Source organism: Schistocerca piceifrons, chromosome 2 (genome assembly GCF_021461385.2).
Source record: "Schistocerca piceifrons isolate TAMUIC-IGC-003096 chromosome 2, iqSchPice1.1, whole genome shotgun sequence".
Lineage (NCBI taxonomy): Eukaryota > Metazoa > Arthropoda > Insecta > Orthoptera > Acrididae > Schistocerca > Schistocerca piceifrons.
Genome location: NC_060139.1, coordinates 572350456 through 572363808, shown reverse-complemented (window position 1 = coordinate 572363808; position 13353 = coordinate 572350456). Strand labels below are relative to the sequence as shown.

Genomic DNA, 13353 nt, shown 5'->3' with positions numbered 1-13353 from the left:
CTTCTCTTAGTTGGTGTACATTCTACTCACACAACTCTTCAACTGATGATGGTTGACAGAACGACGGGTGTGCATTCTACTTATGTTTACATTTGTCCTCTGTCAACATCAGCATGTGGATGTGTTCCATTACCCCGAGTACAGGCACTAAGTTCTGGGAGCGTCAACGCCTATGTTGTGTTATATAATTAATAATGTTGTGTTTCAGTGAATGGTATACTGTGATACATTTTTGAATAGGTCTTTAGGAGAGGAAATGAATACCAAATAAAAAATACAGGGTGCTATTTAAAAAACTCATACCACTGTTCATATCGTTGTAAAAAACAAAGCTACAGTGAAGGCAATCATGTTGATTGATGTCCCCCCTGACGGCTAGAGAACATTTGCTTGAAATATTTTGTGATTTGCATCTGGCCAAACATTTATTTAGGGTGGTCAAGATAAATGGGACACCCTGTATATATATGTAAAAAGTCAGAGATTGCTTTGATGATGCCATGGTCTTTCCTGAAACCATGTTGTGTTTCAGTGAGTAGATTACTTTCCATGATACAGTCATGAAGTTATGGAAGTAAAACATATTCAAAGACTTTGCTAAATGCGGGGTTAATGAAACTGGCCTAAAATTTTCAATGCAGTTTTTGGATCCTTTCTTATATACAGATTTAACTAAGCATATTTTTAATGAATCCAGGTAGGTGTTTCCTCTTATACAGCTGATAATGAGATAGGTGATATATGTTTAACTAATTCTTTGTGACACTTCTTAACTGGGGCACTAGATATTTTATCCCAGTCAGCTTGATCTTTAATGTGTTGATTATTTGACTTAATTCATGTTCACTTACAGTTCTGAATTCAATGTTTGTACCTTGGGGTGAGCAAATGTTTGTCTAACTATTTTGGCCAACAGGTTGATCTGGGATACCACATGAAGTGATGAAATATTTATTAAATCTGTTACAAATTGTTCTTCTATCTTCTACTAATTTTGCCTCATGCAATATGCTCATTTCTTCCATATTCACGTTTGATGGTGCTTTAAGGTATTGATTAATGAGCTTCCAAGATGCTTTACTCTAACTATCAGATTTAATGACTGAATCTCTGTGAACCTTTCTCCTGTAATTCAAAAGCTCTGCCTTACACAATTGCATAGCTTTGCAATACTGAGAAAGATACCCTTTTTAGATTTATGAAGTAAGAAGAGGTTATGAACATTCTGCATGAGTTTAATCAGACTACTGGGTAGTTTCAACTTTGGATTCTTTCTGTGTATTGTTGTTGTTATGGTCTTCCGCAGTCCAGACACTGGTTTGATGCAGCTCTCCATGCTACTCTATCCTGTGCAAGCTTCTTCACCTACTGCAACCTACATCCTTCTGAATCTGCTTAGTGTATTCATCTCTTGGTCTGCCTCTATGATTTTTACCCTCCACACTGCCCTACAATACTAAATTGGTGATCCCTTGATGCCTCAGAACATGTCCTACCAACCAATCTCTTCCTCTAGTCAAGTTGTGCCACAAAGTTCTCTCCTCCCCAATTCTATTCAATATCTCCTCATTAGTTGTGTGTTCTACCCATCTAATCTTTGGCATTCTTCTGTAGCACCACATTTTGAAAGCTTCTATTCTCTTCTTGTCTAAAATATTTATCGTCCATGTTTCACTTCCATACATGGCTACACTTCTCACAAATACTTTCAGAAACGACTTCCTGACATTTAAATACACTCCTGGAAATTGAAATAAGAACACCGTGAATTCATTGCCCCAGGAAGGGGAAATTTTATTGACACATTCCTGGGGTCAGATACATCACATGATCACACTGACAGAACCACAGGCACATAGACACAGGCAACAGAGCATGCACAATGTCGGCACTAGTACAGTGTATATCCACCTTTCGCAGCAATGCAGGCTGCTATTCTCCCATGGAGACGATCGTAGAGATGCTGGATGTAGTCCTGTGGAACGGCTTGCCATGCCATTTCCACTTGGCGCCTCAGTTGGACCAGCGTTCGTGCTGGACGTGCAGACCGCGTGAGACGACGCTTCATCCAGTCCCAAACATGCTCAATGGGGGACAGATCCAGAGATCTTGCTGGCCAGGGTAGTTGACTTACACCTTCTAGAGCACGTTGGGTGGCACGGGATACATGCGGACGTGCATTGTCCTGTTGGAACAGCAAGTTCCCTTGCCGGTCTAGGAATGGTAGAACGATGGGTTCGATGACGGTTTGGATGTACCGTGCACTATTCAGTGTCCCCTCGACAATCACCAGTGGTGTACGGCCAGTATAGGAGATCGCTCCCCACACCATGATGCCGGGTGTTGGCCCTGTGTGCCTCGGTCGTATGCAGTCCTGATTGTGGCGCTCACCTGCACGGCGCCAAACACGCATACGACCATCATTGGCACCAAGGCAGAAGCGACTCTCATCGCTGAAGATGACACTTCTCCATTCGTCCCTCCATTCACGCCTGTCGCGACACCACTGGAGGTGGGCTGCACGATGTTGGGGCGTGAGCGGAAGACGGCCTAACGGTGTGCGGGACCGTAGCCCAGCTTCATGGAGACAGTTGCGAATGGTCCTCGCCGATACCCCAGGATGTACTGTGGAGACCTCACGCCCCACGTGTTGAGCAATTCGGCGGTACGTCCACCCGGCCTCCCGCATGCCCACTATACGCCCTCGCTCAAAGTCCGTCAACTGCACATACGGTTCACGTCTACGCTGTCACGGCATGCTACCAGTGTTAAAGACTGCGATGGAGCTCCGTATGCCACGGCAAACTGGCTGACACTGACGGCGGCGGTGCACAAATGCTGCGCAGCTAGCGCCATTCGACGGCCAACAACGCGGTTCCTGGTGTGTCCGCTGTGCCGTGCGTGTGATCATTGCTTGTACAGCCCTCTCGCAGTGTCCGGAGCAAGTATGGTGGGTCTGACACACCGGTGTCAATGTGTTCTTTTTTCCATTTCCAGGAGTGTATATACTCGATGTTAACAAATTTCTCTTCTTAAGAAATGCTTTCCTTGCCATCACCAGTCTGCATTTTATATCCTCTCTACTTCAACCATCATCAGTTATTTTGCTCCCCAAATAGCAAAACTCCTTTACTACTTTAAGTGTCTCATTTCCTAATCTAATTCCCTCAGCATCATCTGATTTAATTACATTCCATTATCCTCATTTTGCTTTTGTTGATGTTCTTCTTGTTTCCTCCTTTCAAGACTCTGTCCATTCCATTCAACTGCTCATCCAGGTCCTATCTCTGACAGAATTTCAATGTCATCGGTGAACCTCAAAGTTTTTATTTCTTCTCCATGGATTTCAATTCCCACTCCAAATTTTTCTTATGTTTCCTATACTGCTTACTCAATATACAGACTGAATAACATTAGGGATAAGCTACAACCCTGTGTCACTCCTTTCCCAACCAGTGCTTCCCTTTCATACCCCTTGACTCTTATAACTGCCATCTGGTTTCTGTACAAATTGTAAATAGCCTTTTGCTCCCTGTATTTTACCTCTGCCACCTTCTGTGTATTATGGCCCTTTTAAGATCTTTAACTGGACAACAAAGATTATAATGTATCAAAACTGTTTCATAGAATTAATACCATTTATTGTTTGATCCTTCTATCTTATACAAACTGTTCCATTCCACCTGGGTTTGTTTACATTTGAGGTGGTACCTAATGTTTCACATTAGATACTATTATTCAAAATCCACATCTTAATAGATTGAAGTAAGACATTTTCATTTCAGATAGTTCACCACACCCTCTCAAAAGATGAAAATGGAAAGTACACACTGTGTTACTACACATCCTTTTTTAAAAAAATAAAGTGAAACACCTCTTATTAGAATGGATTAAATAATGGTCTGCACAATTCTTAGAACAAATTGCTGAAAATTTTATTTTCAAGAAAAAATAAACTAAATCTGCAACAAATACTGTATACAATTTAATAACAAACTTTTAAAATTTAATCTACTGGAAAGTACTGCAATAAAAGTCTGAAATGAAAATAAATTGTTACTAGGAATGAATTTTTGTTACCTGGAACTGTAATGTTTATTTCACAAATGGCAACATTGCCATCATAATCAAATGCCACATATTTCACCACCATATCCTGAAATACTTGTATGGGTGTTCGGAAACTCTGTGGTTTTACTTCCAGACGAGCTATGCTGCCACTATTGTCAACAGCCAGAGGTTCAGTAAAATTGACAGGCTCAAGACCATTTGGTCCCTTCTGAACAATTATAGGCTGTTGTGGGCAGTTCTGGAATACTGGAGGTTCATTATCTGAAAACAAGAAAAAATCACATTAAAAAGAAATGTTCTTACACATAACAGTCAGTACTGGATATATGTGAAATGTGAAAGATAATAATTAGTCATCATATGCTCACTTTGCTACCACAGAGGTATAATGGAATATACAGCTATTACTTCATCATACAAACACACACACACACACACACACACACACACACACACACACACACACACACACAGAGTCATTAACAAGATGTTTTAGCCATGAATAAGGACAGCAATTGACGGACATGAGGGAAAGAAGCAATGAAACCAAGTTCAAAATTTTTAACAACAGAAACTGGGCAAACAGATAGGATGAAAATTTTTGGTACATTTATGCAGAATGGAAGACAACAGGCTAACAAAATATATGTTTAAATAACCACAAAGTCTTTAATCATGGATTTATTGTATTAAATGTTCACAGTCTACACGTCACACTGATTCGCTATAAAAATCTGAGCTTTTAGCAAAGCCCACTTTTGTCTTCTTCAGGAAAGCAAAGTACTGTCAAAGAAGTAACAGAATTATAAATATGTAAAAGATGTAGTTGTGCCCACCGGAACCAGAGATTACATTGATTCAAAGATAAAATTTCATCCATGGTGTCTTTGAGTTGACATTCTCCAATGGAGTGTCTCAGCATTAAGTGCCGATTTCCATCCACTACCCATATCTCCATTACAGGCTACACACTCGGCAGTGCACAGAATGGGCCCGTATCTCCATTAAAGCTATTGACATACATTCTAATTCCCTCAGTGATGAGTGAGTCCTCGTAGTTTGATTATCTTCAAGTTCCACTGGGAAAGGAAACCTACATGCTGCTTCTGAGAAGTTACTACATAAAAGAAGAACAGCAGCATCAGAAATATATGTTATTGTGGCGAAAGTGTTAAATCTACAAGGATTTCAAAGTACAAACAGTAAGAGAATAGTTGTCTAAAGAAATAAAACAATACATTGTGAAGAGAAGAGAAGCAGTGGATGAAAAAAAAAAAAAAGCAACAAATGACACAGTATTAAAAGGGGTGCATGGCTCTTTGATAGATGTTGTAATGAAAAGAAGAAAAAGGTCAAAAAGTGATGAACGAATGACAATGAGCTCATTGTAATCAAAATTGGAGGTAACTTGACAATGTAGGAGGTTATCAAAAACACAAACTGAAAGAGACAGAAAGAGTGGAAAAAGAAGGAATACAGTTGAAGTTCTCAGTAAGACTGTATATTGCATGAATCCTGTCTGTTGCATCTGCTCTGACTTAAGAGATGGCAATAATGTTCCAAATAACACCGAGTTTCTGTTTGTCCACTGAGAGAGAAACGATGTGGCTGTTTTCAAATCTAACTTTTTCATTCATGAACCATTCTTTGCTTCTAGTAAACTGACAAATCAAGTGCATGTGGATGCAGAAGGAATTATACAATCTAATAATACATATGGGGAACAAGCAGACAAATCATGCAGAGAGGATCTATGGGAAGTGGGGATACTCTGATATATATGTTTGTCAATGAACTTTGAATGAGAACTACAGTGCTGTCAGACACAAGATGCTCTTGTCATACATGTTGGGCCTAATTTAAGTTAGGAGGAGTCAGTAAGGGATTTCAGGAAAACTTTTATTATTATATGCCAAGTCCATGTTAATTTATCTTTCTACATATCTGACGTTCCAAAGTTATCGATAATTTCAGTATGTACATGATGTCTTACTAGGCCATACTTCTAAATTCTGATGCTTCCCCTTTCCTATGGACAACTCTGCACAAATCTTGTTTTTCTTCAGTATTGAACTGTCTACATATCTTCCTGGCAGATTAAAACTGTGTGCCCGACCGAAACTCGAACTCGAGTCTCAGTTGGACACACAGTTTTAATGTGCCAGGAAGTGAAAATCTCATTCTGTCTACATATCCATAACTACAAGTCTGCTCATTTATTTTTGTAAAAAATTAAATACTATTTCATTTCTAAGTACTTGACGACATATACTACTATTCTCTGAAAATTTGCTTGATCATTATCTTCAACAATTATATCTCTACAAATGTGAAAATGTGACTGTCATCTCACTGACATTACTTAAAAGGGTGTAGGAAAGATAGAAGCACTTACTGATCATACCACTAGTCCATGACATTTTGCTAGTTTATCTTTTTGTACAGTTATGTCTACTCATGCAAAAATGTGATTTTCATCTCACTGACTGTACATAGAAGAAGAGTAGAGGAAGGAAGGGGAACAGAGGGGATGGAGAGGAAGAGAGGGGAGGGGGAGGGAAAGAGAAGGAGGGAGAAGAAGGGGGAGAGGAAGAGGTAGAGATGGAGAGAGAGAGTTAGCAATATTCTGTGATATCTTCTACAACAAACACTTACCAACACATGGGGAGTAGCCATAATTGTATCCCAACAAAGGTTCCACAACGGGCTCCTCGCAACCCATCAACTCAAACTTCAAACAGGCATTGTCCATATAACTTACAATTCCTGCAAATATAACATACATTTAAAACTTTTTTAAACACTGTATATACTACTTGTGTTTACATTATAATTATTTGACAATATGAAAATTTAACATTTCATAGCAAACTAGCTAGATGATTAGTGCTCCACACGCAATAAATGCTTTCATATTTCATTGTAGCCCTATATGCTGCTACAACTTTGAAAACCAAGGTTCTTGGTTTTTCAGAGTAAGTATAATTTATTTGTTGTTTCATTTTGGTACTCAAAACAAATAAAAAGGAAAACTATACATACATTCATAGACAAAATTAAGACAATCTCATTTATTTACTAAAAGAACTGACATAATTGGAATACTTTTTCATGATAAGTGTTTAAAAGATCTTTTCACAGAATTTCAACAAATACATACTACATGCTTACCTAAAATAACAAACCGGGCTTGAACATATTTTGGAAGTGTAATCATAGCCAGTTCTCCATAGTTCCCTGGATCTCTCATTGTCAGGTTGAAGTTAGGGAAGTAAACAACATAATTTTCATTTTCAGCTTGTTTGTAGAAGAAACGTATTTCAGTTGGGCGACCAACAATGTCATTTGTCACAACACCTTTTACAAGGATAGCCTTCACACGATACACCTGGCCAAGATCTACACTCACATATGTGAAAGCTTCCTGTTTTCCACACCATCCAGTGACAGAATTCAGACGTACATTTCTTGCTTCGTAGTTTGGTCTGAAAACACGATGCAAGCTCACTTTATTTAATTTTGCTAAATATAATAAGTAATTACATTCTCAATAATGAACAGCACCCTACTTATTCTAATTTCAAAATTATTCAAATAAGTTACCAAAGAAAATAAAATCTCTCAGTACACTATTTGAAAGAACAATACTTGTTAAGATCTTCATAGAGCATTATGTTTATTTTTGCCTTACCGTTCTGATGTTGCATTGATAGCTGAGTCTGGTATCTTCCCAGAAGCCAAACCCAGTGGCCTCACAACTCGACACTCTGGTTCACGTAAGCAAGTGATAGGTCTGGGGTTTATCAGAATATAACCAGGACGACTGCAGCCAAATGTTACTTCAGATCCTTGCTCATAACTGCGAGCTACTTGGAAACCATCTGGAGGTCTACCAGGATCTTCACATACTGGGCCTTCACACCTTAGGTCACCAAAGTCCCAAACACCAGTTTCCTGGCACCTAAAAATAATGAAAACTTACTTTACACTGTTCTATTTGCACTCAGAGCAGCTTTCTTATGGCACAACAACATAGTTGTCTTTATTATTCTCTCCACTTAAGTAATAATTTATGCTGGGGGGGGGGGGGGGGGGGGAGAAGGGGGAAGGGAGAAAATAATGATTCCAGTTGGGACAAGAGTGTATAAGAAATGTGTAAAATAGTCATAATACTAGACATAATACCTTATCCACTGTGAAAAAAATGGGCCCCTGTCTGTTATAAGGTACTATAATTAATAACAGTATCAGGAAAAAAATCAAACTGAAAAGACTGAATTATGAAAGTCATAAAGAAGATGGCCTGATACCAACACCCATAAACTCCTATCCACACCCCATCCTCTTCTTAGTGAATGCACTATTATACACAACCATTAAGTACACAAAACTTTAGGTTAAGATTAATACGTGAACACTACATGCTATAAACCAGACAATGAGTGTAACCCGCCCAAAATGGAACAAAGTTCATTATGACCTAACATCAAAACCCACGTAAAACACAATGTTAATCTGACTTAATGTTGTCATTAGCAATACAGTATTAATAAAGACTTATTAAACTGATACAGTTTGATGACAGTGCTGGCATTCAATGAACAACGCCAAACATCACATGGTTCTCTTACCGTACGACATTGTCATGATGATTTGTCTGTCCTGCTAATTTAAATGTATCTTGGCAACCAAAGAAAAATGATGATTGATATTTTGTATCAAGGTAGTTTCCATATTCAGCCCCAGGGGTTGGCTCAGGTTCACCACAATCTACTCTTGGACATGCAGGTGGCAAGCCAGAAAGCCAGTAGTCTGGGAGACCCTAAACATACAACCATTCTTCAAAAAATGTAATTAACCAGATACAAGTTCTTGTAGTACAACTAGCATTTTTCTACATCTTAAAACATGATAATGAATAAGAATGAATGTGAAAGCTGTGGCCATGAGAAAGAGTTGAATGCTATTATATAACCTAAAATCTCATCTCCTCACCTGTATTTGTGTTTTCATATCTTCATTTCTTCCTCATGTCATTTTTATGCTAAAAGTTCATTATGCCACTTATTTTTTATTGAAAACATTGATTTCACTTAAAAAGGAGGAAATTTAGAAACTTTCATTCAGTGTAATGCAATAATCCCCACACAACAAAACCATAAAACAGTGTACAAAATTCATGTCTGGAATAGTGATCTCAATATTGTACTTTAATTAGTGGTATCTGGAAACTGAGTGTACAAGCAGAAAAACATTTGTGTTGTCACATTCTTTGGTGCTTTTGTTTATGACTGAATACAGTCATAGGTATCAAAACAGAATGTGTGCCTTGCTGCCAAGTACCAGTATTAAACAGTGGCAGACTAATGAAATTTTTGTGGGTGGGGGTTGTTGCCTGGAATAAAAAGGGGATCAGGGCAAACTTTTTGGACAGGCAACTGAATTCTGAGCAAAATGTAGGTCCCACCACACATATTAATGGCGACATGAACAACATGTTGTTTTCTTTTGGTCATTATAGATAATAAAGGAATTATAATGTGAATGAATCTTTATTAATGAGCTTATTATTTAGTTGGCTTGTTACAGAGACTTCAACACAAAGGAAAAACACTGCTGAAAGGTGACATAGAACTACTACTTCACTTGTCTGCAGTCAGAACACTAACACAGAGACTGAGGATACAGCCTTGTACTGGATGATTCAAAAAGAAAGAACAAATATCAATTGTTTATTACAGGCAAACTACAAAAGGTAAAAAAACACAACGTACACGTCACTAGATGGAGGAAGGTTCAAAGTTTTGACAACAGCTGTACTGTTTTTTATTTGTAGCAACATGGTAACTAAACCATATGGGAAGTCATTTTGTGTGTCAGAATTTGCACGAAGTCAACCCACTGTTCAAGTGAAATGTGCATTCCTCACACTTTGCAGTTTTTTTTTTCTGTAGGGGTACATAAGCGAGTCTTGGAGCCACCTATGGCAGTGTCTGTGGAAACAAAAAATTTGAACCTTCCCCTATCCAGTAATGTGTGCAATGTGTTTCTGTCTTTCATATTTTGTCTGTAATAAGCACTTGAAATCTGTTCTTTCTTTTCGAATCAACCTGTATATGTGTCAGCTTAATAATATGCAGTGTTTTACAGAGGATCACTTATCTGTGGGGATAGTTTAATATTCACACTAGCTATGGGGAAGTCACTTCCTTTATTTACAGTTCTTAAGCAAGAAATTATATACAATTACACCATTTAGTAACAACTTCAGACTTACAGGTTGAGGATCATAGACACACTGCCGAAAGCCAGATGTGGCCGTTCTCCTCAGAGTGCGGCCTGGACTACCACATGTAAGTGTGACATTCTCTCTGAATGGAACTAACACACTAGACTGGTCTTGTCTCACTACTGTGAGTCCTTCTGACTTGTCATCTGGTAGGGACACACACTGGGCATCTGTATTAACAATTAATTTACATTATACTTTCACTTTGATTAAGCTACATTATCACAATCTTATTAACAGTTTAAAACTATACTAGAGACAAAGGAATCAACAGAAAATGAGAAAATCAGTGACTTTTTTTTCTTTCTGGGTTAAAGAGATGAAAGGAAAACATGTTTAAAATATCTAATTGAAGTATTCGACATGGGAACAATATCTCACCACACATTTCGTATAAACACTTTCTGTGGTAGAAGACTCTAGTACAAACTATAGAATGCACACTAATATGGCAAAGATGAAATAAAAACAGAAAAATAGAGGACAAGTATGATTATAATACTGTAATAAGTGTTTAAAATATTAATAAAGTGACCAATGTCTTTAGTAATAATCTAGGTTAGATCGGAAATAAAATACATATTGAGCTGCAGCATTTATCTGACTTCACATGCACTCTTAAACTTGCATTAATTCACCATGTACTACTTTCATCTGAAGTAGTGACAAATAGACTCTTACATTGGCATTCTGGTACAGAGCCATTCCATAGACCTGCTGATGTGCACAGCAGTGATGAAGAACCAGACATAACGTAGCCAAAGTTGCACTGGAAGCTGACGAGATCTCCGAAATGATACATATCCTATGAAAAAATTGCTGGTAAGTATAAGATCTCAGAGTATCAATGAAATGTTTCACTATCTGACATATGAAACTCAGAAATTAAAATACTTTACCTTTGTTGATAAAATCAAGCCATTCTCTGGTGCCTGTAATGCAGGACACATCACGGGTACACAACTCTTGTTACGTTGGAAAATGTCCCCATCCCTCTCCCCCGTTTCAGAAACCGCAACAGTAAATCCAGCAGTTCCATTCTCAGTAAAAAGCTCATACCCAATGTTGCACACACAGCTAAAGTTTCCTGGGCTGTCAAAGAAACATTGAAGAACAATATAAATGTCATGAGTGTGTTTCCAAAATCTATGTTCAGCATTACTTTTATGAACTGTGTTGCAAATTACCTGTTAATACACTTTTGATCACAGCCACCATTATTGTCCAAACATTCGTTTATGTCAGCACACTCCAGCCTAGTGCATCCCATGACTTCAAGTCTCAAGCAAGGGGCACCGACATAATCCTTAGAAAATAACAATTATAATTTCAGTGATTCTTATGACATTTAACACATTACTTCAGATTCTGGTCTATACTGTATAATAAAATGACTTTCATTCACTATCTTCCTTAATACATGTATCTTATGGTACCTGATATATTATTAAGGAAACTAGAAGCAAAGAAACAATAATAAAGAGTGCATCAAAATGGACTTCAAAACTTTGAAAATTCATACAACTTACAGGCTTAGTCTTGATGTCCTCTTAAAAGAAAATAGATCAAGTTTTGACTCATATGGTATGCTAGTACAGAATCACACCGGCTGAACTGCTAGTGGCAGTTGCAGCAAAAATGAGTGCCTTTACTGGTACCGAGTGTGCTTGCTGTGTGTTTTGGTTTAAAGAGTCGAAGTCTGTGACAGCTGTACAACTTGACTTTTGCACAGAGCATGGTAAAGATACTCCCAGCAGGCCTACTATTTATGAATGGCGTAAGTGTTTTCCTCAGGTCATCCCTGTGCATCTAACGACCTCACAGAACACATGAAATGATACTTTGTGAATTGTCCTACAAAATCAATCTCATGTGCTTCTTGAGCACTCAGCATCCCATGTATGACTGTTTGGTGTGTGTTAAGAAAATGGTTATATCTCAAACCATACAAATTTAAAATGGTGCAAGAACTGAAACGCACTGATAGGATTGCTCATATGGGCTTTTGTGTTCAAATGTTTCATTGGTTGGATGAAGACTTCATTGGAAATATTACCTTCAGTGACGAGCTGAATTTTCACTTAAGTGGTAAAATAAATAAATGCAACTGTAGGATTTGTGTTAGTGAAAATCCCAGAAAATTTCTGGAACATGGATGTGAGAGCCCAAAATTGACTGTAGATGGGATGTGTGCTACATAACCAACAGAAGACACAATCAACCTGTTTAGGTGTAAGGTACAAAACTTGTATTTTGCTATAAAATGACACCAAAACCATGTCCATAAGTTAAATGAATAAATCAATATGATTTTCAAAGTTTTAAAGTCCTTTTTTATACACCTGTTGTTGTGTCATACAATAGAAGTCAAAATCAACATACATTTAAGGATTAAAAATATCAACTGTGAATGTTACACAATTGATGAATAATTAAAATTAATTTTCATAGATGTATGTGAATGGTTCCATCTTGAAGCAAACAAAAAAATCCTCAATATGAGCAGTTTTTCATATTTTCAGAATAAGATAATGAACAATACTAACATTAAGTAGGAACAAACACTATAAGCTGCTATGAGCAATGTTACAAAATGGACCATTAAATTGAATTTTCACTTCTGAAACACTATTTTAAAGAAGTAAAAAACTATGCAGTTTCTAACCTGGATTCTGAAGCGTACGTACTGAGCCTCAATAGGCACCGGCAAGTTAAGTACTGACAGTGTGGGTTCCAAAACTCGGAACTCCACTGGTGTACCGTCTGGATTTGTGTAGTCACGGAAAATGTCTGTTAAATTGTCAGTGTACTGAAACAAAAGATGAATATAATTGTAATAAAAGTTATTAAATTCTCTCATTCAATACATAAATTGAGAATATATGGGAACATCAGTACAAATTATATTGAAGTACAATGAAATACTAAAATAAGACTCAGCCATGTGCAATAGTTAAAAATGTGCATGAACAGGGTTGCTTTTTCAGATTACT

At 37.6% G+C, this 13353-nt stretch overlaps 1 protein-coding gene across 1 annotated transcript in view; it reads right to left on the bottom strand.

The window, feature by feature from the left end:
* The window catches only part of LOC124777314 (sushi, von Willebrand factor type A, EGF and pentraxin domain-containing protein 1), a 154213-nt gene that overhangs the window by 85217 nt on the left and 55643 nt on the right, over positions 1 to 13353 (bottom strand). The window contains exons 18-27 of the mRNA XM_047252670.1: positions 13026 to 13169; positions 11548 to 11666; positions 11260 to 11452; positions 11042 to 11165; positions 10349 to 10530; positions 8703 to 8893; positions 7763 to 8032; positions 7243 to 7556; positions 6727 to 6837; positions 4081 to 4332 (exon numbers count right to left, since the gene is read on the bottom strand). Of these exons, the coding sequence (XP_047108626.1) occupies positions 4081 to 4332; positions 6727 to 6837; positions 7243 to 7556; positions 7763 to 8032; positions 8703 to 8893; positions 10349 to 10530; positions 11042 to 11165; positions 11260 to 11452; positions 11548 to 11666; positions 13026 to 13169 (1900 nt within the window). The remainder of the gene's footprint in view (positions 1 to 4080; positions 4333 to 6726; positions 6838 to 7242; positions 7557 to 7762; positions 8033 to 8702; positions 8894 to 10348; positions 10531 to 11041; positions 11166 to 11259; positions 11453 to 11547; positions 11667 to 13025; positions 13170 to 13353) is intronic.